This window comes from Erythranthe guttata, chromosome 14 (genome assembly GCF_056151865.1).
Source record: "Erythranthe guttata isolate IM_541 chromosome 14, IM_541, whole genome shotgun sequence".
Lineage (NCBI taxonomy): Eukaryota > Viridiplantae > Streptophyta > Magnoliopsida > Lamiales > Phrymaceae > Erythranthe > Erythranthe guttata.
Window position 1 is genome coordinate 24,914,874 of NC_142546.1, and position 27,713 is coordinate 24,942,586.

The 27,713-nt window shown below is 36.0% G+C and overlaps 6 protein-coding genes across 8 annotated transcripts; 5 read left to right on the plus strand and 1 right to left on the minus strand.

Annotated features, from left to right (window-relative positions):
- Positions 1-8,348: 8,348 nt before the first annotated feature.
- LOC105958800 (pelargonidin 3-O-(6-caffeoylglucoside) 5-O-(6-O-malonylglucoside) 4'''-malonyltransferase) lies at positions 8,349-10,033 on the plus strand. The gene has a single exon (XM_012982803.2). The coding sequence runs from the start codon at positions 8,462-8,464 to the stop codon at positions 9,833-9,835; it is 1,374 nt and encodes a 457-aa protein (XP_012838257.1). The 5' UTR covers positions 8,349-8,461; the 3' UTR covers positions 9,836-10,033.
- Positions 10,034-11,288: 1,255 nt separating this feature from the next.
- On the plus strand, positions 11,289-13,438 carry LOC105959474 (outer envelope pore protein 37, chloroplastic). 2 transcript variants are annotated; one of them, XM_012983582.2, is made up of 6 exons: positions 11,289-11,803; positions 12,220-12,309; positions 12,433-12,609; positions 12,737-12,831; positions 12,919-13,039; positions 13,137-13,438. In XM_012983582.2, the coding sequence occupies exons 1-6, from the start codon at positions 11,351-11,353 to the stop codon at positions 13,266-13,268; spliced, it is 1,068 nt and encodes a 355-aa protein (XP_012839036.2). In that variant the 5' UTR covers positions 11,289-11,350; the 3' UTR covers positions 13,269-13,438. The 2 variants fall into 2 exon arrangements, with proteins under 2 accessions (XP_012839036.2, XP_088669896.1); XM_088813770.1 differs by having other exon boundaries at positions 11,324-11,803; positions 13,114-13,171.
- A 387-nt stretch (positions 13,439-13,825) lies between these two features.
- Positions 13,826-16,054, plus strand: LOC105958802 (uncharacterized). Of its 2 annotated transcripts, XM_088814223.1 has the most exons (6): positions 13,826-14,184; positions 14,814-14,978; positions 15,057-15,173; positions 15,283-15,432; positions 15,548-15,606; positions 15,721-16,054. In XM_088814223.1, the coding sequence occupies exons 1-6, from the start codon at positions 14,017-14,019 to the stop codon at positions 15,854-15,856; spliced, it is 795 nt and encodes a 264-aa protein (XP_088670349.1). In that variant the 5' UTR covers positions 13,826-14,016; the 3' UTR covers positions 15,857-16,054. The 2 variants fall into 2 exon arrangements, with proteins under 2 accessions (XP_088670349.1, XP_088670350.1); XM_088814224.1 differs by lacking the exon at positions 15,721-16,054 and having other exon boundaries at positions 13,893-14,184; positions 15,283-15,443.
- Positions 16,055-20,443: 4,389 nt separating this feature from the next.
- Positions 20,444-22,567, plus strand: LOC105959475 (UDP-glycosyltransferase 86A1). The gene is made up of 2 exons (XM_088813676.1): positions 20,444-21,090; positions 21,430-22,567. The coding sequence occupies exons 1-2, from the start codon at positions 20,541-20,543 to the stop codon at positions 22,404-22,406; spliced, it is 1,527 nt and encodes a 508-aa protein (XP_088669802.1). The 5' UTR covers positions 20,444-20,540; the 3' UTR covers positions 22,407-22,567.
- A 61-nt stretch (positions 22,568-22,628) lies between these two features.
- Positions 22,629-24,414, minus strand: LOC105959476 (malonyl-coenzyme:anthocyanin 5-O-glucoside-6'''-O-malonyltransferase). The gene has a single exon (XM_012983584.2). It carries the CDS (start codon positions 24,209-24,211, stop codon positions 22,820-22,822), a length of 1,392 nt encoding a protein of 463 aa, XP_012839038.2. The 5' UTR covers positions 24,212-24,414; the 3' UTR covers positions 22,629-22,819.
- Positions 24,415-24,786: 372 nt separating this feature from the next.
- LOC105959477 (cytochrome P450 736A117) lies at positions 24,787-26,761 on the plus strand. The gene is made up of 2 exons (XM_012983585.2): positions 24,787-25,801; positions 26,021-26,761. The coding sequence occupies exons 1-2, from the start codon at positions 24,899-24,901 to the stop codon at positions 26,636-26,638; spliced, it is 1,521 nt and encodes a 506-aa protein (XP_012839039.1). The 5' UTR covers positions 24,787-24,898; the 3' UTR covers positions 26,639-26,761.
- Positions 26,762-27,713: the final 952 nt, after the last annotated feature.

Below are 27,713 nucleotides of genomic sequence, written 5' to 3' on the forward strand. Positions count from 1 at the left end.
ATAAGATTAGGGTTTTGAAAGTATATAATAGACAACTAATGGTAATTTTAGAATTATAAAAATATCACATGAGTGAAATATTAGCTAATAGGGTTTTCTCTAATTATTTTTGGGAGGGGGTGTTTATTTAGAAAAAAAAATGAAGAAAGTACTCAAAATGACAAAAATAAAAGGTTTTATTTAGAAAATAAAAAAAATGTAAGCAATTAGATGTTAATTACATCCTTGTGTTTACTTCTACATTTTTTCTCGAAATTTTTAACATACATGTTGCCGATTTGAAGCACCTAAACTATCCTACAGAATCAGTTTTAAACCCTTGTCAATCTACATCTACCTCTCTATTAATTTAAAAGTACACATTTAATATAATAACATATAATTGTTGTACAAAATAAAATTGTAAGAAAATAAAATTTTTAAAGTTATATATATATATACTCCTTCCGTTTCAAATTATCTGTAACTTTAGAGAAATTTTTTTGTTTCATATTATCTGTCGTTTTATAATTCCAATGATGCATTAATTAAATAATTTCCACCAATACCCATAATGCAAACTACCCACACGGTTATGAAAATGAAAGCTACGTTCCAATTACCTCTTTTTATCTCTTAATTTCCCCCCCACTCTCTCTCTATTATTAATTGTAAATATAACTAGCTTCAATTTTTATTTATTTTATTTTCCAATACACTCCACTCACAAGGTTTATTAAAAAGACATAAATGCATGATCAATACTAATTATATTTAACTTCTCTCAGGTGAAGAATGACAAATAAAAATGGATATTGACAACATAAAAAATGGGGAGTAATTTCGAGAGACTAAATAATTTATGAGTAATTGAGATTCAAGAGAGAGAAAAATGGGGAGAATAAGGGGGGAAATTAAATTAGTGGGAGAGTCAAACACAAACACCAAGAAATCAATTCCTATCAATGGGTATGAGAGAGAAATAAATAATACCAAAATTTGGTAAAAGAGTATATTAGTCTATTGATGATTTTTCTCCTCAAATTTAGCCATATTTATTGAATTTTTTAGTTATTGTGCAAATACCTTAAACGTATAAATTGGCATGGAGGGAGTATATAATAATAAGGGTAAAATTTATTTTGCACCCCTGTACTATGAGAAAAGTATCGTTTACCCCCCTAATGTATGAAAAACATCAAATACCCCCCTGCCGTTAACTTTTTTCTTGAATCCGTTAGTCAAACCCTTTGACTGGCCGTTATAAAGACCCGTTGGCTTTTTTTTTTTTTGACGAAATTACCCCCAATAATCTCTATATATGTTTTGTTGATTGGCCAATTTTTTGGTTACGTTTGTTTTTGCTTGAAAGAATAAGAAACATGTTCAATTGTTTTTGAAGAATCTAAAATTAAGTTGTTTGGTTACAACAATATGAAACATAGTTAGTTGGTTTACAAATATGTGGATCTAAGACAGATGAAGAATTCAAGAACAGAAGAAAAAATGGGTAGTGAAAAAAACATGTTGAAAAGAGTGAAAAAATGGCTGAATAAGTGCAAAAATTTAGTAAAAAAATGGCAAAAACTAGACAATCTATATATAGAGATTATTGGGGGTAATTTCGTCAAAAAAAAAAGCCAACGGGTCTTTATAACGGCCAGTCAAAGGGTTTGACTAACGGATTCAAGAAAAAAGTTAACGGCAGGGGGGTGTTTGATGTTTTTCATACATCAGGGGGGGTAAACGATACATTTCTCATAGTACAGGGGTGCAAAATGAATTTTACCCTAATAATAATTCAAATGGTTTAAAGAGGTGTTTGACATGTATGTTGTGGATTGGACCGATATGAGCATGCACCATGCAGGAAACATGGCACATTAAATATTATTATTACTATTATTATTAATTTTGTTTCTCAAGGCGCGATCTGATAAGATATGTCAGATCACAACTTTGCAGAAACTCGCTTCCCACGACAAATAAAATTAATTTCAAAGTTTAATAATTAATACAGAAAATGATAATAATATTAATTAAAAAAGTCCAATAATTGATTTAATTTCACAAGTGTTATCATCATACATTTACAAGTTGCAATTTCATCTTCTGACGAGGAATTAAAGATGATGTGAATTGTGAACGACTTCTTATCTAATTGTTCTTACCTAGGAACAACTACTACTTATAAAATTCAAGTGGTAACTAGAGATAGAGGGCAATTAGGTAACTAGAATAAAAAAAATTCGAATAATACAATTATAATATCCTTTTGTTGTGCATTTTATATATAGACTAGTGGTGGCACACAAAATTTTTGCCATGTTCGAATGTGTTGACAAAATTTGAAGATGAATAGTTTGTTGCATCTGTTCTAGTGGTGAATAATCAAATTAAGCATCAACTATCAATTTTAATAACACTTGGTATTTAAAGAAAAATCATTTATTCCAACCACGACATTAAAAAAAAAAAAAAAAAAAATTATAGAGGTACATGTAGCTAGAGTAGCTAGTCGTTCAAAATAATTTAAACTTAAAAATTATAGAGGTACATGTTGCATCTGTTCTAGTGGTGAATAATCAAATTAAGCATCAACTATCAATTTTAATAACACTTGGTAGTTAAAGAAAAATCATTTTGGGTAAATTCCACTTTACCCCCTCGTACTCTGCTTGAGAGTCACTTTACCCCCTCGTACTATCAATTTTATCAATTTACCCCCTTGTACTTGTACAATTTTCCAATACAGCCCTTTCCTTCAATTTTTGTCAATTTTGACTCTAACGCCATTTGGTCAACTCTGAAAATTACAAAATTGCCACTGTCTATAACGCGTCGTTTCTCCTCCGTCAATATTGTCATTTCTTCTTCTCCCACCACTTCCCCTTCCAAGATATCCCCAAATTGAACCCCTAACTTAGTAAAAATCAAGACCCAAAAATTGATCGATTCCACCCAGTGCAAAGAAAAAAATGTATGAATGTGTGAAACTTTCTCTTTTCTAATCTCGAGAGTCAAAATCGAAAAAGTTCAATATTTACGTCAATATTTTGACTCTTGACCAAATGGTGTCGGAGTCAAAATCGAAAAAAGTTGACGAAGAGGGTTGTATTGGGAAATTGTACAAGTACAAGGGGGTAAATCGACGAAATTAAGAGTACGAGGGGGTAAAGTGGTTCTTGGGCAGAGTACAAGGGGGTAAAGTGGAATTTACCCAATCATTTTTTCCAACCACGACATTAAAAAAAAAAAATTTATAGAGGTGCATGTAGCTAGAGTAGCTAGTCGTTCAAAATAATTTAAACTTAAAAAATGCATAATACAAATAATCGATTAAAATAGATTACCAAATATATTTTAATGTACTACCGAGTACATTAAAATCGACTGCTGTAAACAAACAAAACAACTATCAATCAGGTTCAACTTCATCAACTCGACCACACCAAATATTTATTTCGACTACTGCGTAAACCAACTACGACACTCATACAAAACAACTCTGGTCAGACTACGTGAACCCTCCTCTTCCGACTACGTGAATCCTCCTCCAAGACAAACATCTTCAGACAAAAATAATGATATATATGTGACGACGTAATTTTTTTTAAACGATTTACTTTAATACCAATTGAATCAACATATCAACACAAACATTATAATGGCTAACCACCATAACACAACAACACTTGCACATGACAGACAAAAAATAAACGAAAAAAAACTGTACATACTAACCAGATAAAACACTCCGATCCGAGAATACTACCACGGCATTGAAAAATTCTTCCTAGCCCGATTGTATACGCTTTGATAATGATGAAAACGATGAAAGCACCAATATACTCACGTAATTTTAATCCGTGATTATAGGCAACGTATCAGCAATCCCATATCACGTCGATAAGGAAAAACCCGCCGTCCAAAAATAAAATAGGGGTATTATAGGGGAAATTAAATAATATATTGTGCCAAGTTGGCCTAATTAGGTGTATCTCAAAAAGGGAAATATCAAATGAATCTAGCTCATTACAAAATCTCAACAAGGGGTTATCCCTAATAAATCCTATTTATTATCACTTTAAATTTATATTCTTATTTAAAATATCAACATGTGCACCGTGTAGGACTGACTAGCTAGACATTTACCAGCTGGGCTGTCTACAGCCATAACTGCAAAACAATTAATCTATTGCCAAATTATAAAATTTATGACAAGTAGCATTCTCTGTAAGACAAATTAATTATGATTTATTATCACTTGAATTGTGTATTCTTATTTAAAATATCACAGAGAGTCCACGTGCGTGATTCATTAATGAATTGGAAAATCATGTGGCCTGAATCAGATTGATTGAGCCACCTAGAAAAGGATCTCATATTTAATGCAACGATTCGATCCGTTTATCTTATCCAGTTGTCCTTGTAATTAAATTAGGTTAAATTACGAAAATACCTCTTAACTTATGCTAAATTATAAAAAACAACCATACATGTTCCTAATTATCAAAATTCTGTTGACACATGTTTTTGTCTCATTAGAAGGGGATCGGTGTAAGATGGAAACAAACATTGTTTTTTTTTTATAATTACGTATAGATACGGTGTTTTTCGTAATTTAGTCTAAATTCGGGGATTTTCTTAATTTACCATAAATTTATTATACTTTAGAGATAAAAATATGAAAATAATGTATATTTCTACGGATAAATAGTTCTCCACTAAACTCAAGTATATACATACATACATACATACATACATACATACATACATACATACATACATACATACATACATACATACATACATACATACATGTTCTTCCATTCTATCATTGAAGGTAATATTACTGTCTATTATTGTAATATTACTGTAAACACAATAATATTACTGTGGTTGACGGTAATATTACTGTTGTTATAGTAATATTGTTGTCAACCACATCAATATTATTATTTTATTTGGATTTTTTGTTTGTTTGTGTTATTCATGGAGTAACGTAATTATTCATGGGTCAAAAATGAATAATTTGTAAAATTTGGGGTCAAATTGAGGTTAAAACTAAGTTAAGAATGAAATTAGAGCATATTAAAGTATAAAGGGCTATTTTAGTCTTTAACAAAAATCTTGTATATGTGTGGACTTATTGGTAAAAAAGTTTTTTATCTGGATCTTATTATGAATAAGTCATTGATGGACCTATAATTATATATATATATATATATATATATATATATATATATATATATAGTGGCTACTGCAATTGGCCAACGGGTCGATTAACTGCAACTGGTCAACGGGTTGTTAACAACTAGGTCAAGTAGTTACTATTAGTTAGTACTACTAGGAGTACTTTGGTACTATCAAATTCACTTGGTTTTCCGCTTCCCACGTTAAAGACCATAAACTAAATGTAGATATATCGCATGTTACTATAATTGCCAGAAGGCCCAGAACCCCAAGGGGATGTTTGGTTATGTTTTCAATGGGAATTTCTCGTTTTCAAAATATCTGATGGAAAAAGTAGTTAATTGGTTTTTGTGTATAAAATGAGAATATATTTGGATGAAGGGGTATTTTTAGTTTTATGTAGGTGTAGAAATGAGAATATGTTTGGTTGTGGTGAATTTTCTCTACGAAAGTACGTGCAAAAGTAGAATATAATAATTGAGGATGATGGTAGTGATGATGATGATGATTATTATTATTATTATTATTATTATTATTATTATTATTATTATTATTATTATTATTATTATTATTATTATTATTATTATTATTATTATTATTATTATTATTATTATTATTGTTGTTGTTGTTGTTGTTTATATTCTTATATTATTATAATTATTATAATAATAATTATTTTATTATTTATTAGTATTATTATTACTATTATTATTATTACTACTTCTACGATGAATATTATTTTTAATAACAATAACAATATTATTATTATTATTATTATTATTATTATTATTATTATTATTATTATTATTATTATTATTGTTGTTGTTTATTATTATTATTATTATTATTATTATTATTATTATTATTATTTTATTTTTAGTAGTAGATAGAGAAATTATGAGGAAAGAGAGTGTAGATATTAATGAGGAGAGAGGAGAGAGAGTGTGAATATTAATGAGGAGAGAGAAATGAGTTGTTGGAATAAAATATATAGGTTAGTAGTAGGTTTTAGTAGGTTTGAAAATTGAAAAAAGTATGAATAGTGTATTTTCAATAGAAATTTGATAAGAAAAAATGGGAATTTCTGGATAAAATTGTGAAACAAACATGACCTCGGTTTTATGAATAGTATAAAACTGGAAAGTGTGTTTGGAAATGAAACCAAACATCCCCTAAACATTTCTGATCTAGGCGTCTCAAATTTCATATTAAATTAGTAATATTTTTCTTTATTTCTTATGGATAGATGTAGTCAGATCCGGTTCTGAAGGGAGGCGACAAAAGGAGGTTCTCATGAATTTTAGGACTCGGGTTTTTAAAAAAAAGGGTGATTAGCAATAAGCCCCTCAGTTAGATAAGAAATAGTGATATGTCCATACCATAATTCTTTCTTTGTGATAAACCCCTAGAAATTTTATTCTCAATATTATCCTTCCAACAATTATCACGCTTTGTAACAATTACCTATGATTTTCGAAATCCCTAACAATATGGATACATAAATCCCAATTAATTAGCATTAATATCCACTTTCCCTAACAATATGGATACATTATACGTAAATCTCAATTAATTAGCATTAATAACCACTTTTCCTAAAAAACCTGCTTCCAAATAAAAAATAAATAATCAAATCACTGAAAATCGCTCAAGAAGACGCACAAAAATGAAAACTCCCCCAAATCGAAAACTCCTCGAAATCGAAAACTTCCTCGCTCAAAACTACAATTGCATACCAAAAATCGAACACATTTGGTGCAACATCATCCATCCCTCGCCCATTACTAGTCATATAATGTTATGATTTATTCTTGTATATATATTGTACTATTTTTTTTTATTATTATTGTATTATTTTATAAATTGTTTTTTAATATTTCAATTTTTTTAATTTTTTTAATTTTTTTAATTTCTTTAATTTTATATTTTTTTAATTTTTAATTTCTTAATTTTTTTAATTCAAAATTTGGAAAAATTACTGTACTGAAAGTATACTACACATGACTACAGTGTCAATAGTCATGTATATTTATATATTATTTGTCTCTAAATACTAATTTAATTATAAGGATAATATACTAATTTCTTTTTATATACACATTGATGATGGCTCGGGGGATTACAAAAATTTATCAGTTTTAATTTTTTATAAGGGCATTATAATATAGACGTTCCATTTTTGGTAGTGTACATGGTCATATTACTAATTCGTACTCTAAAAACGCTACAGATCACTCTGGGACTTCCCGCGACGCCTATGATTCTGTGAACTGCAAATACCAAATTGAAAATTAGATTTTGTGGTATTGAATTGCAAACAACGAAATACCTATGATTTCGTCAAATACAAACAGTAAACTGAACAAAAAATTCCAGAATTTGCATTATTAAATTGCAAACAAAAAAATTACCTATGAATTCGCCAAATGCAAACAGCAAACTGGAAAAAAGATCATCAACATTAAAAACACCAACAAAAAAATTGTTTATGAAACACGTTGCAAACAACAAAATCATTAAACAAAGTGTTTGTAAAATGTAACTTAAGACATACCTTGCAAATTATAAACCAGAGGAATAGGATCTCAACACCAAACGCAATTCTTCAAACAACAAACGAAGTTAAACCAACCTGCAAACGAAAATTGCTAACAACAAACGATGGGAAGGTTTCTACATACGGGAGACACAATGCAATTTTGGCTACAATTTTATGGATTTCTGAATTTTTTTAGGAGAAGGGAGGGATGTTTGTTGTCCTCTTTAATTCTTTTATCGATAAATTATCTCATCCCTGTTTTTCTCCTACTCTATAATATTTCTTCATAAAAAAAATAAAGAAACAGAAGAAGAAAAAAAAAGGCAGAGAAGAACGAGATAGAGAGAGGCGTGAGATTAGATACAGATGAAGAGAATGAGTGATTAAATATAGGGTGAGAGAAACGTGAGATTGGAGAGAGAATAGATGAGATTTGTTTTTTTATTAATTGAGGGTGTTTATGTCTATATACTAATTATTTTATTTTATTTATATTAATTTATTGGATCAAAGGACCTAGGCCTATATTTATCTAGCAATTAGGATCTCTACTCATATAAATCCAGAATAAGGGGTGTCTAGCCAATTTCCCCTATTATAAATAGCATAGCCTCACTGTACATTTTCTAATACACCTCAATTGAATCCAGGCATTTCAGGATCCGTCTTTTAGCGTCTTTTTTCTCTCTCTCTCTCTCTCATAATATAGTCTCTCTCTCTAGATATATTTATTAATTAAGAAAAAAGATGATGAAGGTGGAGGTAGAGAGCCGGAAGATGATAAAACCAGTGACGGCAACTCCGTCAGAACTGAGAAGCTACAAGATATCTATAATCGATGAGCTGAATCCATCTATGCATGTCATTCGTATCCTCTACTACCCATCTTCATCTCCAGATTCCGCCGCCGCCATTGCCGCCGGAAAACTGCAGATCAACTTGGAGGAATCGCTTGCTCGAATACTGCCACTTTTCTACCCACTCGCCGGCAGATACATCAAAGATAAGCACATGGTTGATTGCAATGACGAGGGTGCTGAGTTCTCTGTAGCAAGTGTTGACTGCGACCTCGTTACAGTACTTACCGGCGGTTCCTCCGCCGCCGAGCAGCTCAACCACCTTCTCCCACTCGAAATAGGCGCCGCCGACGAGCCCACCGACCCAATCCTGGCGCTTCGGATCAACAAGTTCCGGTGCGGAGGGGTGGCCATAGGCGTCTGCGCTTCCCATAGGATTTCCGATTCCGCCTCCCTCGGAATATTCCTGACTGCCTTGGCAGATGCTGCCGCCGGCAGGGAATCAGCGGTCATCAAGCCCGACTTCGACTCGCCGGTGTTCTTCCCGTCTGAAAACCTTCCCCCCCTGGATTTCGGGGTTTCCAGGACCCGGGATACCAGCGTCGTCTGCGAGAGGTTTCTCTTCGACAAGAACGCCATTTCAACACTCCGAGATACCGCCAACCCGGAATGGAGATCCTCCGCCGGCCGTCCGCCTTCCAGGGTGGTGGTGGTGTCCACCGTTCTGACTCAGGCTCTCCTCCGCGCAGACAGGGCCAAAAACGGCGGCGTTTCTAGAGCCTCCCTGATTGCCCAGGCAATCAACGTGCGTGAACGAACCATACCGCCAGTTTCGAAGCACGCTTGGGGCACGTGGGTTTCGCTATCCTACCTGGAACATACTGCAGAACAAACCAACCATAGCCTCGAAGTTGATGAATATCCAGGCCTTGTTCGAAAAATGAGAGAAACCACCATGCAAGGTGTTAAAGACTGCCCTAGAATATTGTCCGACAAACAATTTGGACGATGGGTTCTCGTCGACAGCTATTTCGACGCCGCTAAGAAAGCATCGAGCACTGATTTTAAGGTTATATGGATAACCGATTGGTCCAAATTTGGGGAGTACGAGCTCGATTTCGGGTTCGGAAAACCGGTGTGGGTGAGCTTGGCCGATGTTCCACTACAGGATCTATTCATATTGATGAACACTAAACACAACGATGGAATCGAAGCTTGGGTGTACTTGCATGAATCTGACATGCCCTTTTTCCGACAGGAGTACGAGGATATTGTTCAGAGCATGCTTATTGCTGATCCAAAAACACATGCTCATTACCATTAATTTCCAAGGTGGTACGGGTGCCGTAATTTTAATAAGCTATATGTAGTTCATTGCATGCATATCTCCCAAATTAAATAAATGCAGGTCCAATGGATTTCATTTTTTTTTTTTCCTGTTTAGCTGATGTATCGGACCATGGGATTTGATGATCTTGAGAAGCCGAAGTTAAATAAAAATCTTTTTATTTTTGTGCTACTTTATGGTTCAATTGTTATCAATTCTCCCCCTGCAACGGAGCTGATTGCAAAAAATGAAAAAATAAATAAATAAATAAAATATTAATTAAATTGTATTAAAAAAATAAATTCGCATACATGTGTGTAAGAGAGTGAAAGAGTAAAAAAAAACATTACCGGAACGGATTTGGTGTTAAAGTAATTATAAAAAAATAGTTGCAAAATAGGAGGTAAAAAAATTATATTTACACATGAATTAATTTGTTTTTACAAATATGCCATAATTGAGTTTCTTAAATTATCCTAACGTTTCTTTCTTTTATATATAAGATATTTATAATAAAGATAACTAACTATTTTTATTGGTTAGTAATTGTAATTAAGAGTTAAAAGTTATTATTATATCATTTGTATTAAAACTCAAAACAATTCTTCTTATAATGTTTACTATTATATCACTTAATATATGAGTAACTTTTGTTTTAGACTTAAAGTTAATTTGTTCCATTGGTAATCTTAAATTAAAAACTAAACTTCAGTAGCATACCCTTCCTGAGGTATGGTAATCTTAAGTTAACTAGGGTAAATTACAATCACCCTTATGAGGTATGGTTAGATTACGAAAACCCCTCTATTGGTTAGGTAATTACAATCACCCCCAACTATAAATCTTCTTGCACGTTTATCCTTACAGTTTTAAATTTAGTGGAATTTTCGAGATTATATGGAATATTGCCACTTTTGTACCCATTTTATCCCGTTTGAACTCTACATTTTGAAGCAAGATGATCATAATATGTGTTTTTAGCTTGTATATATCAGACTGTGGTGCATCAGAAACTGTATTTTTTCACAAAACGAGTACAAACTATGCACATTCCACGAATTCTAGATGATTATGTTGAATTTGACACCATAAGGGGATGTAAGAAAAAATCACAGTTGAGAAGTAAATGCAATTATCCAAACAAGAGCGGTTTTTTCGTAAATTGACCATACCCCAGGGGTAGTTGTAATTGACCCTATTAACTATAATAAAGTTAAAACCTTAGTTAGTAGTTGATTAATAATTGTAAAAAGTTGAATATATATTTTCAAATAAAAATTTAATAATTTAGTAATATGTTAAATATAATTATTTAAAAAACATACATCTACCATTTTTATATACAATATAGTTATTAATTTAATTTGATATTAAAAAATATAATAAAAATGGACTTGCAACTTACTGTACCATGCGCAGTATATGTTGTACGTTTACGCATAATTATCTTCTTCCCTAAACAGAGAACAAAAAATGTGAAAAGGAAATAGATTCAAAAAATCAACGGATGTTATGAAGCCCACACATTTTTTGTTATTAGAATTAGTTAGATATATCAGGAAAAAACGATCTCAAAAAAGTTCACCGTCAATGGCCGAGCCGAACACCGACTCCGACTCTCTCCCTCCACCACCGTCCGCCGCAGACGGCGGTGGCGCCGTCACAACCGGCGGTGGTTTCGGGAGCTTCTTCCAATTGAATCGGCCGAAGCTGCGAGTGACGTCGGAGTACGATAGCGAGAGCCTCGGCATCTTCAACAAAGTCTCGTGCAAATTATTCGACAATTTGGCGAAATTGAAGCTGACTTTTCGGAACGACGACAAAGGTGGAGTTTCGGAGCCGCAGGTGTACCTCACTTCGAAATTGCTGTCGCTTCAATACGACGTCGCGGAGAGCGATGCGCTGATTAAGGCGTCGTTTGAGATCGTCCCTGGCCTGCAATTTAGGGCTGCGCACGAAGTCAAGGTGGTGTTGAATTTATTCAAATTAGGTGTTAGCATAACTGTTTGGAACCAAAAAAAGGCTAATTTTATGGTGTACTGCAGATTGTTTAGTTTGAATGCTTAACAACATTACTTTAATCTTGAATTGATTCGAGTGCAGTTTCATTTATGTTTGATTTTTGAATAACATACTTGATAATTGATAGTCATATAGACACTTCGGACTGAGTTTCGATATTTGTCAAAATCGCGGACGAATTCCTTGATCGGTTCTCGGAAATCGTAACTTGTTGAGCTATTATCTAATTGGTTGACATTGTTTTCTTTTACCATTTATGATTTTAAGAGGGAATTTTAAAAAAGTTATTAACTTCGGCAAGGATTTGGTGATGTGCATCTATGCTCTTTCCGTTACAGTACTTGTCTCTTGCTTTGTAGGCTCGACAAGGAGAGGTTGCAATGGTTGCAGATCTTGCAGGTCCAGCCTACAAATTGGAACTTTCATCGGCTCTCCCGTTTACTGGCGCGGTGAAAATCTTTTGCTCAGTTTTGCTTTCTTGTTAAATTAGTTTAATGGTTGGAATCTTTCTTATGAATCGTTGCCTGTTTAACATTGTGTTTGCTGATTTTACCCTTTTCTCCCTGCCTCAGCCGAGAGCAACCTTGAAATTTCCTCTCGGTGAAGTTTCATTTGAGGAGAGAGAGGAAAATGAAGAGGAACAGGGGACAGCGTTATCTGTTAATGCGATTGTCAAAAGGCAGTTTATGAATGGACTTTGTACTGCCCGATATAGAGACGACAATTTGAATTTAAGATACGTATACAAGGTAATTTCTTCGGAACATTATTTCATTTAGCGAATATTACGATTCTATCAATTTTGATAGCTTGCAGTATACAGATTTCGGTTTATCGTTTTAGACGCTAAATGTTTTGACCTTTGTATGATTTTAGGATGAGCAAATGACATTCATTCCGAGCATATGTCTACCTTCAAACGAGGTATTATGTGCATTTAAGCGAAGATTTACTCCTACGGACAAGTTGAGGTGATATCTCCATTCTTCGATGTTACTTATTCTATCGTTTATTATGCAATGGTAAAATCATGTAATGCAATGGATTACTTTGGTTAGCTACTCATACAACTTCGATACAAACGATTGGAGCGCAGTGTATAAACACACAATGGGGAAGGACTACAAACTGAAAGCTGGTTATGATACAAAAGTACGACTTGGGTGGGCGTCTCTCTGGGTAAGTTTCTCGTTTATCCACTGAACATAAATTATTCAAAAAACTAATAAAAATTTCTGAATATATTTAATTAGTTGTAAACACTTAATGAATTAAGGTTGGAGAAGAAGATGGGAAAGCTAAGACAGCTCCGATGAAGATGAAAGTGCAAGTGATGGTCCAAGTTCATCAAGATCATATCAAATCTCCTGCACTTATGTTCCATGTCAAGAAGAGGTGGGACATATAAATTTTAATAAACTCTTTTTTTTTTTTTTTTTTTTTTTTTTTTTTTTTTAAATTTATGTTGGCATAATTATTCTGCTGTAATGAATTTCACTTTTGCTGAAAATATATTTTCTTCTTTTTGTAATGAGATGTTGTAGTGTAAAAATCTTGAATTCATAGGTTACATCATAATTCGCAAAGTGAAATTCATGTAAATATTTGAAATTTACGTTTCAACTATCGGACAAACCGGTAATGAGTTGAGTTCTAACTAGAGTCGGAAAATGAATACAAATTTGTTTGAAAACTATTCTCGAAATAAATTGCTAATTTTTATTGTTTTTTAATAAACAAATTGTGTCTAAACTCTAAATATATTTATCTGAAAATGAAATGAACTATGCATAAAGTATGAACATAATAATAAAAACAATCTAAATAGAATTATATTAGCAAATAAATTAAAATTCAAACTAAAAAAAAAATATTAGTTGATTAGCAAAAGGAGACAAAGTAAAAGGTCATCATCTTTTCTTCAGATTCCGTCCGAAATCCTTGTCTCTCTCTCTCTTCTCTCACACACACAGACACACTCTGAGTATGTGTTCAAGAAAATGTTAGAAAGAGAAAAGGGGGCTGCAAGAAAAAGAATGAAGAAATAAGATTCTCTGTAAGCCAATCAATTAAACAATTAAAATACTCTTCTTGACCATCGTTTTAATCATTAAATTAATTATATTTTTCAAAGAAATAAAAAAAAGCCGAGAAAAATGATAACACACTCATTCAGCCTCCTTCTGCCGCCGCTCCTTCCTCAATTCAGATATTCCGCCGCCGTTGCAGCCACAGCTAACGGTGGCAGTTTTAGCCATTTGCATTCCCTTTCTCTTTCTTCACAGAGTAAAACAAGTTTCGCCTCTTCTCTTCAGAAAGACAAGGTAGTGTTTTTTTCCCTTAGAAGGAATCAGCTTTGCCACGTTTTGTTCAGATTTTATTTTTTAAAATTTTAATTTGGATTTTGGGATATGGGTTTATTTTTATTTTGCCATGATTTTGGTGCCTCTGTTTGGATTAGGGATATGATGTGATTTATTCACTGTTACTGCCATTAAAAAATCTTGCCCTGTGAATTGGGAAATGCTATTGAACTGCAGATTGTGTAATTTGTCTATGGCAATAGATTCATTGTTGAATTGCTATTTTCTTGAGCTGTGTTCAACTACTTTCCCTTTGTTCGAATTATTAGTGTCGAGTGGGGGTTTATTGATTGGCGTCGGTCGGATTATCAATTAAGGTTCTTGATTTAACATAAATGTGGGAATTATAAGATCTTATCTGAAATGAAACCAAACACAATGAATGCAGGAGGACACTTAAATTTGTATGCAATTCAATTTGTGTTAGTTATAATTCATAAGAAAGTTCGAGAATCTCGTTTCCTTAATATAGAGCTATTGAGTGGTACACATTGGTAATACTAAAGCTTATCAATTAATGTATGTCGTATATTTCTCGCTAATAATTTAGTACCAGGGTTCTCTGTTTTTGTATGTGCTGGTATATATAGTGTTGTTGCGGATATAACAAGAACGAGAGCCATAGTAGTTTTGGTTCTGATGAAGATTTCTTGGTCTCGGTTCAAATTCCGACCCAAGCACAATCACTTGTTGAAGGGCCGGGGGCAGTTTTGGTATCCGACTATAAGCCTGCCACCGATGTGGAGTACCTGCAGGTTTTTTTTTTTTCATTTTCTTTATATTTTATTTTATTTTATTTTTCTTTGTTAAAGTTTGATGATGTGGCTGTTTAGGAGTTACTAGCAATACAACAACAAGGGCCTAGATTGATCGGGTTTTTCGGTACACGAAATATGGGGTTCATGCACCAAGAACTTATTCAGATTTTGAGCTATGCATTGGTCATAACGGTAATTACGTACTCCTCACTGATAATTATTTTCAAGTATTTATTTTATGTTCGAGTTGAAATATTATTTGATGCTCGGGTTTCCATGTTTTTATATATTTCTTTTGCAGAAAAACCATATATTTACATCAGGGGCGTCGGGCACTAATGCTGCTGTAATTAGAGGAGCACTACGAGCTGAAAAACCGGAGCTGCTCACTGTAATATTGCCACAGAGTTTGCAAAAGCAATCTCCCGAGAGTCAAGAATTGCTTTCTAAAGTAACAATATGGTTTGATTATAATAAATACAAACAATTTCTCTATTCATTTAGTTAGCTAGGCTTCTAATAACAAATTAGTGCATGAATCATAATTTTTTTTTCTTTCTTGGCAGGTAAAAAATGTAATCGAAAAGCCTCAAAACGACGATCTTCCATTAATAGAAGCCAGCAGGCAATGTTAATATATGTTTAATTGTTGCATATACTGCATTGCTCACTGTTTAATTTAACCTGGCTGAATTTCTCATTTGTAATTAAAAAAAATAAAAAATAAAATAAAATGCAGGTTGTGCAATATGGATATAATATCACAAGTGCAGCAAGTGATTTGCTTTGCATTCCATGACAGTAGATTGCTGATGGAGACTTGTCAAGAAGCAAAGAATTTGAGAAAGATTGTTACTCTCTTTTACCTCGATTGATATTCATAATATCATCTCACCTATTTTGGCCCATGTGTAATTTATATGGTTAGAAATTTGCTACACACAGTAGTTAAACCTCTATAAATTAATAGAGTATGGACTAACAAAATTTTGTTTCCCCAAAGAATTAATTGAGAGTGATAGATGATAAAATTAGAAATGATCCAATTAAATAAAATGGGACATTTTTGGGAAGGAACATGGCTATCTAATTGGTTTGGTAGAGATGTCTATGTCACATATCACGAGGCACGAATATAATGTTCATGTTTTGAAGGGTAAAACCGTCATTTTTAAGCTGTTGCATTTCATTAATTATAACTCTCTCTCTCTCTCTTTAAAGTCAGAAACAGACAAATCTTAATTTTTGCGCATCGATTCAATAACACTAGAAATAAAATAGAGTGGGAGTATATATATATATCTGAAATGATTTGTGCAGCATAAATTAAACATTCAGGCACATTTTTTACCATTTCTCAAAAACCAAAAGGTAAAAAACTCAAAAAACTCTCTCAACCCTCTCGATTTTCTTTCGCAAAGCCCGTGCAAATCGTCAACAGATCGGAGGTAATTTTTACGTTTTTACGATCATCTTGTTATGTAGATTACGAATCCGAAAAAAAAAACGAAAAAAATCGAGCTTAGCAACACTCGTGTGAATTTACACGAGCGGAACCACTTCGCTCGTGTAAATTCACACGAGTGTGAATTATAATATTTTTTTTTTTTTAATTTATTTCGTAAAAAATGGGAGTTTGATTTTTACTCGTGTGAATTTACACGAGCGAAGTGGTTCCGCTCGTGTAAATTCATACGAGTGTTTAATTTTTTTTTTTTTTAATAAATTAAAGTGCTCGCATGTTTTTGCACGAGCACAACAATTTTTTTTTTTTTTTTTTTTTTTTTTTTTTTAAATTAATTAGTTTAATTAGAAGGTGTGCTCGTGCAAAAACATGCGAGCACTTTTGAAGTGCTCGCATGTTTTTGCACGAGCACAAAATTTTTTTTTTTTTTTTTTTTCATTATTTAAATTCTTTTTTTTTTTATTATATGAAATATTAATAAAGTGCTTATTTAAAATGTAGATGGCAGGAGGTCGGGGGAAAAGTCTTATGAGTCAAGTTGCCGGTAAAGGCAAGAGCTTAATGAAAGCCTTGAGTGGGAAGGGGGACAATCCGGAAGATCCGGATCGCATTGGAGACCGAGATGTCCTTGCTTCCGCGCGTAGAAGAAAGCAGTTAGCTCGAGAAGCAGCGTTACAGCGGGAAGAAGAGAGACTGAGACGAGAAGTTGTTGCAGCTGGAGCCGGACCCTGTACATTGCCACATGCCGACGACGATAATATGGATACTGACGAGGAGATGGAGGAAGATGATGGGCCAGCAGATGCATTTCAGGATCGTAGAGGTGGTCGTGCCTTACCCTTTCCGCAGCTGCCTGGTCCTGCGTACTTGGAGGGTCCGTGCGAGGGAGGGCCGCAAAATTTAGAGTTTATGCGATGGTTCAAGTCGCATATAGCGATGTACATTTGGGAAGGATATGTAAGTTTTTCTGTCAACACGTGCTTTACATAATTTTTATATTATTCATTTTTTTTAGCTAACAATACATGCAATATTTTTCAGGAGCGCCGTGAAACTACACGGTGCGAGTCGAGGACCAAAGCACTCGAGGACTACCGCGGCCCGCAGGATAACACGATGATTGCGAGGTTGGAGGCAACAGGTCTTTACCACTTACGAGACTGTTTTCTGAAGAAGATGAACAAGAACCTCATGCTAGCTTTCGTGGAGAGGTGGCAGCCGGAGACGAACAGTTTCCACATGCCATGGGGCGAGATGACGATCACGCTCCACGATATCGCTTTCATCCTGGCGTTGCGGCTGGACGGACCATCAGTGTCTGAAATTCGCCCGGTAGAAGAGTGCTCACAGAGTCTTGCATCTGTATTGGGTGTCGGTCTTATGGACACCAATGAGATGTTTCGAAATAAGGGAGTTGGTTGGGTTAAGGTGAGAGATCAGTTGACCCTTCCCTGCGCCACAGACGACAAGAAGATGAAGGGCTACTTGATGTTTCTGCTTGGGTCTGTTTTGTTTGTAGACAAAACAGCGTCTAACATAAAGCCGTGGTGGATCCATTTTACCAACGATCTCGATAATGTCGGCAACAACGCTTCGATGCACGATGTGCACTCTCTACTCTGTTTCGAGAAAACACTCAAATAATGAATAAATGTAACATGTGTATAAAAGATTGTACGTAACGAGTTTATAGTAAAATCAATTTATATACCTGTTAGTCGTCGTGTTACCGAAATGAACGATGTTGTTGGTCCAACACTTAACAAATCTCTCCTTATAAATCAACCACGTTTCATTGATGTAAGTTATCAGCTTCGGATATTGCCCGTACAAAATAACTATCTCTCTATAGTTGCATTCGTATTATTCTTCAGTCTCAGATTCGACTAACTTTGCCCACACCGTCCTCCGGAACAGTACACCCAACTTGGTGTTACCCAAGAATTTTGACGCGTTTGCCTCAACGTTTCTGTTTTATGTGATATAAACATAACATGTGATGCGAATGTGGAAACACGTTTGGCAATGCTTTCAGTAGGCCCAGCTCACGATCTGTCAGTATCACTTCTGGTTCTATCCCGATTGGTAATATGTCTCGCAAACATCGCAATGTCCATGCATAAGTGTCCCCATCTTCACGTGACATAAAAGCAACGGCAATAGTGAAGTTCCTTCCCACGGGAGTAACCCCAATGATCTCCAAAAGAGGCATTTCATATCTACATGAAGGTAATTATAATTTAGTCAACTCTTACACACACATATATATATATATATATATATATATATATATATATATATATATATATATATATATATATATATATATATATATATATATATATATATATATATATATATAATAAATGTAATACACATTTAAATAATTATTACCTGTTAGTCTTGTACGTGCAATCCATCAGGATGACGTATGAAAATAACTGCAAAAGCTTTATTGAATTAGGGTGCGCAAACATAACGTCTTGCACTGTATCACCAGCTGGATTTGTTCGATGCCATTTGCTGTATCCACTCTCACTTAGTTCGTGCCACAGATGTTGTATAACTGTTTTTCCTTTCATTTCCTCTCGTCTAATTTGCTGTGATTCATTGTACACTTCTCTCAAGGACGCAGCCGTATCCGGATTCATCTGCCTCAGATGATGCAAAATTTCCTTCGGCTTCACATGGCTCTTTTTCAGTATCTTTGTCACTTCTCGTTGCTCTTCAGTCAGGCGACTTAGCGAACGTAGTCCTTGTGGATATTTATGAGGATTATGATTGTGCTTGCCATTTTTTATGGTAAGGCGCCATAATCCATCACGACCCTCTTTACCCCATAGCGCAAAAGGGCATTTACACTTTATTGAACCGGACTTCCGGCTTGTTTCGACCTCTGCATTTTTTCCTCGACTCTTATAGGCTCTTTTGCAAGTCAAATATTGTCGGCCCTCGTGGTAAGACTGTCGCATAATCTCATGTCCATGACTGATGGCCATATTCATCGCCCACTCGACTAGTGCATCTTTACTATCAAATGCAGTCGAAATTGTGAAAAATTCACTGAAATCATGTAGCTCGAATGTTTCAATATCTTCATCCACATCTATGTATACTTCCTGTTTTTATATTAATGTAATTAGCAAATTATAAAACTAAAGAATAAAACTATAAAAAAAAAAAAAAAAAAAAAAATTGTGGTGCTCGTGTGATTTCACACGAACAGAGACGTTCTGCTCGTGTGATTTCACACGAGCAAACCTCCTCTGCTCGTGTGATTTCACACGAGCAAACCTCCTCTGCTCGTGTGAAATCACACGAGCTAATTAAAAAAAAAAAAAAATTGTTCTTGAGCTCGTGTGAATTTACGCGAGCACTTGCCAAGTGCTCGCGTAAATTCACACGAGCACATGAATAAAAAATAAAATTCATCTACTCGTGTGAATTTACACGAGCACTTGGCAAGTGCTCACGTAAATTCGCACGAGTAGATGAATTTTCGGGAAAAAAACGAAAAATTTACATTCGGGTCTAAGTTGTTTGGATCCATCGCAAAAATTGTTGAATATCTGAAATTTTTCACTTTGAATGTTGAGTTTTATATTTTATAGGATTTGGTAGGAATAGTACAAAAGGTAAATAGTTATGGTAAAAAGGTAAAAAACCATGGTAAAAAAGTGCCTGAATATTTAATTTGGCCTGCGTATATCACCACCCTATATATATATATATATATATATATATATATATATATATATATATATATATATATATATATATATATATATATATATTTGTTTAGTGGGAAATTTACTGTTTTCATTCATTTTACATTTGATTCCTTATGCTTCAATAATTTGACAATTTTGGTTATTTTCGTCAATTTACCCTTTAATTAAAGTAACATTTGATTCCGTTAGTTTTAACATAAATTTGAGGGAAACGAGTAAAAATGTTGAATTTAATATAAATGTGCCTTTTGACATTAAAAAAAAAAAAAAAAAAAAAAGAAAAGGAAAACCATAAACCAATTACAACCTGTAGCTTCTTATACAGTTACAGTAGTCCTTCATCTCCAAAGTTTGGTAACAAAAATGGCAGCAAACCGAGCGCATGCAGTTATGGTTTCTTTCTTATTTCAAGGGCATATAACCCCATTCATCCATCTCGCCATAAAACTTGCTTCCAAGGGTTGCACTGTCACCTTCGTCCAAACGGAGTTCCTCCACCACCGCATCTCCACCGCCGCCGCCGGTGATGATGAAGAGCGCGAGATCCCGGAAATAATCTTGGGAGCACGTGAATCGGGCCTGGACATACGCTACGCCACAATTTCCGACGGCTTCCCACTGAAATTCGACCGAGAAGCCAACTTTGAAGAGTTCTGGGGGTCCATCCTGCGTGATTTTCCGGGCCGTGTGGACGAGTTTCTGGGTCGGATCACGGCGGCGGAAAATTGCGACGGTGGAGTACCGCCCAGTTTCCTGGTTGCTGATACGACGTATCTTTGGGGTTGTGAAATAGCCCACAAGTATAACATGTTTTCAGTCTCCTTTTGGACGGAAGCTGCTCTCGCTTTCTCCATTGGTTATCATTTGGACCTCCTCAAACTCAACCGCCATTTCCCCATCGTCAACAACGTCGGTCAGAAATTAAATCTCTCTTTCTCTCTCTAGATCTCTCTCTCTCTCTCTAGATCTCTCTTTCAACTGTTTAGACAAAACACGAATTAATTTTGTGGAATTCAATGGAGTTCAGTTCCTTTGATTATTACGGGGCATATCTCGACTGCCTTGACCGGAATGGGATCCTATTTCCGGTCTATTTCATTTTTTTTATTTCTATTTTATTTAATTTAAGTATTTCCAAGGAACATAAAGAACTCGTGATAAAAACAAATTTAGCACATGTATGCTAAGTTTTGTGTTTGCCTGTTGACTTAAATGAAATGACTAATCTACCCCTATGATTTTGCATGAGAAGATGGCGGCGACGGCGTAATTATAAGTTACGTTCCGGGCATTGAATCCATAAGCACGAGAGACCTTATGTCGTATCTCGAGGGGGACAACGACCCCTTCAATATCCCGACAGTCTTGTACCAAAACATAATCGACGCGTACGAGCAAGTGAAGAAGGCGGATTTCATCCTATGCAACACCGTCCAAGAATTGGAACCCCAAGCTCTGTCCGCCCTAAATCAGAAGCAGCCCACTTACGCCGTGGGCCCCACCAATTTCTCCGGCACCCCACCAATAATAAATGTGTCCAATACTAATACTAGTACTAATACTACTAGCCTGTGGCCCGAGGTGGACTGCCAAAAATGGCTCGATTCCAAACCTCATGGTTCAGTTCTTTACATCTCGTTTGGCAGCACAATCGAGACAAACACTCAGCTGATTCACGAGATAGCTCACGGGCTGATGCTGAGTCAGCAACAAGTGAATTTCATATGGATTCTACGGCGTAATCTTGTCAGGAACACGTCCGATGATGATGATGATCTCTTGCCACCTGGATTTGAGGATTGTGTGGGTGACCGAGGATTGGTGATTCCTTGGTGCAACCAGAGCCTAGTGCTTTCCGATCCGAGGATTGGTTGCTTTCTGACGCACTGCGGGTGGAACTCTGTATTGGAGAGTATATGGTATGGGGTTCCTATGATTTGTTTTCCTTTGTCCGTTGATCAACCGACCAATAGGAAATTGGTTGTCGATGATTGGAAAATCGGGATTAATCTCTGTGATGACCAGACCAAACAAATTTCTCGACAACAAGTTGCACAAAAGATCGATCGCTTGATGAGTAGTGGAATAACGAGCTTGAGGCGAGAAATAAAGAAAGTCGAGACGATTTTGCACCGGGCATGGGCTGCAGATGGTTCATCCAATGTGAATCTCGATCGATTTCTACAGGATTTAAAGGCTAAAACTAATTCCAAGTCATCTGCAAATTAAATTAATTAATTCATGATAAACATACATGTCAATTACATCTATACCCATCCCGCCCTTATTGTTTTCATTTTCAGTTAAAGTATTTGTTAAGTTGTAGCTCTATTTGTTGGCTTTTCAAACCAACTTGAATCATTGAAGCTGGATTATTATTATTTTTCTTTTAATTTTTTTTTCAAGTTATGATAAAAATGGTAGAATTAATGATGTACTGCGTGTGCTCAGTTTTTCAAAAGTTCATTGTCCTTCCGTAAGATGTTTATTTTGAACTTTACACTGATTGATTTCGAATTTGAACATACGACAAACGTGAAAGTTTACTCACTAAGTACACATACACATGAGTAGTGTGTGTAATTATGTGTAGAATTACATACAGTTCAAATCCACCGAATGTAAATAACGAGGTATACCATCTAATTTGCCAAGAATTCGTGAAGAACCTGTGAAAAAACAGTAGAAAAAGCATCCATTTGAAGCTTTGGCTTGGACAAGCCAATCTCCAAACCACCTTCACAATCTCTGGCTTTGTTAAGAGATATGGAACCATTACCATCTACAAACAGTGCTTCAAATTTTTTAGGGTTTCCCCACCCGTAGTCCACCGCGTAAAAATCGAATCTTGGCGAACCCGCAACCCCATACTGCCGTTTTCCGATTAACTCGTTGTACTTCTCCGGCCATTTCTCTGCACCGAACAAGATTCCGTTCTCGTTGTACACGTTTTCAACGATGGCGTCACCGATGGCCTTTGCCGCCATCACGAAGCCGTTGGGTCCCTTGGCTTGTCCGTGTTTCAGCTCTGCCCGAACAGGTACGACGCAGTTGCCGAAGTAATTAGCAGGCACCGGCGGTTTCAGCCTCCCCCTGCAATCCGCCACGAAGCCAAAGTACTCGGGCTCGTCGTCTGCCACGTCATCACCCGCGGATTTTGCCGAGCAGACCCACACGACGGCGCATGCGGCTGTGAAAGTCGACAGCCTGGGACAATTTGCTGCCACGAGCAAACCCTTGAGCTTTTCGATCTGCTCTTTCTTGAGAACGAACGTTGACCGGAGCTTGTCGATCGGGAATTTCACCGGCGGCGGCTCCACCGAACAAGATAGCTTCAGTATGAGGTCCCAATTCAACGAGTCCAATCCGTTGATGTTCGTCGTATTTTTTCTGTCGAAGGACGGCAAAAAGTTGGATCGTGTCGATAAATCACGCAAATCACTATCATTGGAGTACTTAGTTTTGTTGATGAGAGCCCAGGTTTGGATGAAAGAGACAACCGTGCACGCATCGGCGGCGGCGTGATGAGTTACAAAACCGATGCAGAAGCCATGGCCGGGGAACAGTGTAACTTGGAGAGCTAACACTGGGCAACAAATCGACTTTTCAGAACGGTTCGCCGGTGGAAGATTAGGAACGAAGGCATAAAAATCATCGCAATTCCGGGGATGATTTCCGGCGAGTTCGCTGAAATCAGCCCCGGATTCGCAAACATTAAAAGAAACTGAATCGCCGGATACGTAACGTAGGATTGGTTTATCGCCTCCGGGGGTTAAGGGATGAACGATTTTTCCGGCGAGTGGGAGGAACTCGCCGAGAGTGAGGGATAGCGAGCTTTTCAGATCGGGAACAAGGGTTTCCAGAAAATAGGGTTTCGTCGAACAAGCTGCTGTAAGATCGAAGAAGAGAACACTCTGATTGGCGGGAAAGTCGTACCACACCATATCGAAGAATACAATCGGCAGCACAAACTCCGGCGGCGATGACTCCGCCGGAGGATTGATTTTGCATTCTTCGAGAACGGAGGCGGCCATATTTTTATTGAAATTCGAAATATCAATTTACTTTTTTCATAGAAATCTCAACTTCAATTTAATTCATCACTCTGGATCTCTCCTCGTTTGATGATCCAGGTCATCTTTTCGGTACCCCATTTTAATACACTTTCCACCATGCAGTTATGAGTTATGACCAATGTGCAGAACCCTATTTAATTTAATTCATTGTTTTTTCCTTTTTTTATTGGCAATTTCTCGGTACACCGTCCCCATAAATTGCTCTTATTGGTGGGTAGGGTCTCGTTTGGTTGAGTAGATTAGTCATAATTAACTAAATAATTAAATTTTATTTAATTTAATGTTTGGTATCTTCAATAATATCTGGGGTCTACCCGTAAATATTATATTATCATAGTTTGATACTTTGATAATTTTTCTTCACTCCGTCTCGATATTAATTAAGTTATTAGTTCGATAATTTAATATTTTACTAAAATTAATATAATTTTGTTAATTACTGCTACGCTACTGTATTAATTTATAAATATTTAATTGTATTTATGACACATCACATGCTAACCGCATTAGGATACACATTTAAATACTTGTTATCTAACGCAACACACACACGCGCGCATTATTCATTGATGCAATAATTGATTTCTTAATTTCCTTTGAAGCATTTTGATCAAGAACTTGGAGAGAGAGAGAGAGAGAGAGAGAATGGTTGAAGCATTAGTGGTTTTGCTATTGAGCTTAGTGTCGGTGTGTTTTATCAGAAAATGGCTAGTGGGCAGCAAAAAACTGCCACCGTCGCCGCGAAAGCTACCGATATGGGGAAACCTTCACCAAATAGGAGATTTGGCCCACCGGTCACTCCAGTCACTGGGCGCCAAACACGGCCCAATAATGCTACTCCACTTTGGCAGCACGCCGGTGATCATCGTCCAATCGGCCGACACGGCGAAAGAGATCCTGAAAACACACGACCTCATGTTCGCCGACAGGGCCCACACGAAAACCACCAAGCGCCTCTGCTACAACCTCAAGGATATGTCGGTGGCCCCTTACGGCGAGTACTGGAGGAATCTTAGGAGCATCACCACCCTGAAGCTCTTGAGCGCCAAGAGGGTTCAGTTCTGTGACGTCATCCGCCAGGAGGAAACGTTGCTTCTGATGAAGAGGATAAAGTCGTCGGGGTCGCGGCCTTTCGATCTTAGCGAATCTTTTATGAAGCTGTCGAACGATGTGATCTGCAGATCGGTGTTCGGGGAGAAGTGCAGTGATGGGGAAGAGGGCAAGAAGTTTCTCAAGGTGCTGAGGAGAGTTCTGGAGCTGTTTGGGTGTATGACTATCGGGGAACATATTCCTTGGCTTTCGTGGGTTAGTTACGTTAACGGTTTCGATCGTATGCTCGAAAAGACTGCCGTCGAGATCGATGGTTTCTTGGATGCTTTCTTGGATGAGCACATGGATAAATATGATCGTGAACAACGTGGTGCTAGTGGTGGCGGTGCTGATGATCGGAGCATGGAGAGTTTTATCGACATTTTGGTTGACATTTACAAGGATAATCAGACTGGTGGCGTCTCCATTGATAGAGATGGTATCAAAGCTCTTGTTCTGGTGCGTGCATGATCTCTCTCTCTCTCTCTCTCTCTCTTCAGATCTCTCTCACTCTCTCTCTCTCTCTCTCTTCAGATCTCTCTCACTCTCCCTCTCTCTCACACACACATTGATTGAGTCATTTGGGAATGCTGATAGGATTGATAAGCTAAGATTGAATGAATATGATGAGGTGGTTAAAGTACTCTTGTCTTATATTATAAAATGAATTTCATGTAGGATTTATTGGACGCGGGATCCGACACAACATCCGCGAATATAGAATGGGCGATGGCCGAACTCTTAAGGCACCCCGAGGTCTTGAAGAGGTTGCAAAACGAAGTGAGAGAAATTGCGACGAGAGAGGACAACATGATCATAACAGAAACCGACTTGAAGAAGATGCATTACTTGAAAGCGGTTGTGAAGGAAACCCTAAGACTCCATCCACCAATAGCGATTGCGGGCCGGTCAGCAAGGGAGGATGTTAAAGTCATGGGGTACGATATTCCACGTGGGACGATGGTCATAACTAATAATTGGGCAATCGGTAGGGATCCCGAGTATTGGGACGAACCGGACGAGTTTAGGCCAGAAAGATTCTTGAATTCTACGGTAGATTATTTTAAGGGAGTGGACTTTAAGTATATTCCGTTTGGGGCTGGGAGAAGGGGATGCCCGGGGATTACGTTTGCAATGGCGGTGGTCGAACTTGTGCTGGCAAATCTTATGCAAAAATTCGAGTGGGAACTTCCCGATGGGGCGAAACCGGAGGATTTGGACATGACGGAACAACCTGGTACCGCCGTTCATAGGAAAAATCCCCTTTTAGTTGTTGCAACTCACTGTTATTTCTAGAAATGGATATTTCATGAATTAATAAAAGTTTATGTATGATTTAATTTGGATGTGTCTATACATCCAACTCTAGTTTCCAGTTTGGGTTGTTATTTAATATATGGTATATGTTCATTTGATTAATTACCATGTCCGTATGTCACGATATAGTCTTCAAGATATTTACAACGAGTATTTCAGTTTCGACAAATTAAGTAGCACAATAATTCTTGAACATGGCGGAAAAGAATACGACGTTTAGGACTCTTATTAGACACGAAAACGAGAAGTAGAAATTGCAGCAATATGCAATGAGGATCAGCTAGAAATGCTTGGGTCGTGAGAAATGAATTTGAATTGAGTTACGAATAATTCAAATGGTGGCTTTTGGGTTTTATCTATCCTACACCCGGTGAAGGTTACACCGGGTGATTTTTTACCGTTGATCTACACACACCAATGTGGGTGTGTGTGTGTTTGTGTGTATATGAATGGTAAAGATCTACCCGGTGTATTTCACCCGGTGTAGGATCTCAAAAGCCGTGGATTTTGGAATCAGTTTATATATTCTCAAAGATTGTAACCAAAAGTCACACCTCTAATAAAAATAATTTCATGAATTGAAAAAGGTATATAACACATTAATTTCTAATTTATTAAACACTTATTCCATTGAATATGTTCTTAAAGACCCTCCCTATTTTTCAATAATGATTTTTCACTTTTTCACACTTAAAAATTTAAAGAAGTCAAAGAACAAGCGGAACCAGAATTATACGGCTGTGGGTTGAAATTTTAGTTGATGTACTAGAAATTTATATAAGCCGTTGAATTAATTATTAAAGGTTATTTACAGAAAATATCATCAAATATTTAAATATTTATTGACTTTAATAAGTAAACTAACACAAATATAGTATATAAAAAAATGATCTTTAAAACTCCATAAAATGAAAGATTAGATATATACGTTGGTGAGTTATGTGAATGCGGATATTGTTAAATTATAATTTTGAATACATTGATAAATTGAGAATGCATCTCACAAAAAAAAAAAAAAAATTGAGAATGAATTATCACTTTTCGGCACTTGCAT

Coding starts and splice junctions, on each gene's coding strand:
- LOC105959474 (XM_012983582.2), top strand. CDS start 11,351: ATGAAGCCCACACATTTTTTGTTATTAGAATTAGTTAGATATATCAGG. Junction 11,804..12,219: donor GGGCTGCGCACGAAGTCAAG/GTGGTGTTGAAT, acceptor CTTGCTTTGTAG/GCTCGACAAGGAGAGGTTGC. Junction 12,610..12,736: donor ATTTAAGATACGTATACAAG/GTAATTTCTTCG, acceptor GTATGATTTTAG/GATGAGCAAATGACATTCAT.
- LOC105959477 (XM_012983585.2), top strand. CDS start 24,899: ATGGTTGAAGCATTAGTGGTTTTGCTATTGAGCTTAGTGTCGGTGTGT. Junction 25,802..26,020: donor GTATCAAAGCTCTTGTTCTG/GTGCGTGCATGA, acceptor AATTTCATGTAG/GATTTATTGGACGCGGGATC.
- LOC105959475 (XM_088813676.1), top strand. CDS start 20,541: ATGGCAGCAAACCGAGCGCATGCAGTTATGGTTTCTTTCTTATTTCAA. Junction 21,091..21,429: donor CCCCATCGTCAACAACGTCG/GTCAGAAATTAA, acceptor TTGCATGAGAAG/ATGGCGGCGACGGCGTAATT.
- LOC105958800 (XM_012982803.2), top strand. CDS start 8,462: ATGATGAAGGTGGAGGTAGAGAGCCGGAAGATGATAAAACCAGTGACG.
- LOC105959476 (XM_012983584.2), bottom strand. CDS start 24,211: ATGGCCGCCTCCGTTCTCGAAGAATGCAAAATCAATCCTCCGGCGGAG.
- LOC105958802 (XM_088814223.1), top strand. CDS start 14,017: ATGATAACACACTCATTCAGCCTCCTTCTGCCGCCGCTCCTTCCTCAA. Junction 15,433..15,547: donor GTCAAGAATTGCTTTCTAAA/GTAACAATATGG, acceptor CTTTCTTGGCAG/GTAAAAAATGTAATCGAAAA. Junction 15,607..15,720: donor CCATTAATAGAAGCCAGCAG/GCAATGTTAATA, acceptor AATAAAATGCAG/GTTGTGCAATATGGATATAA.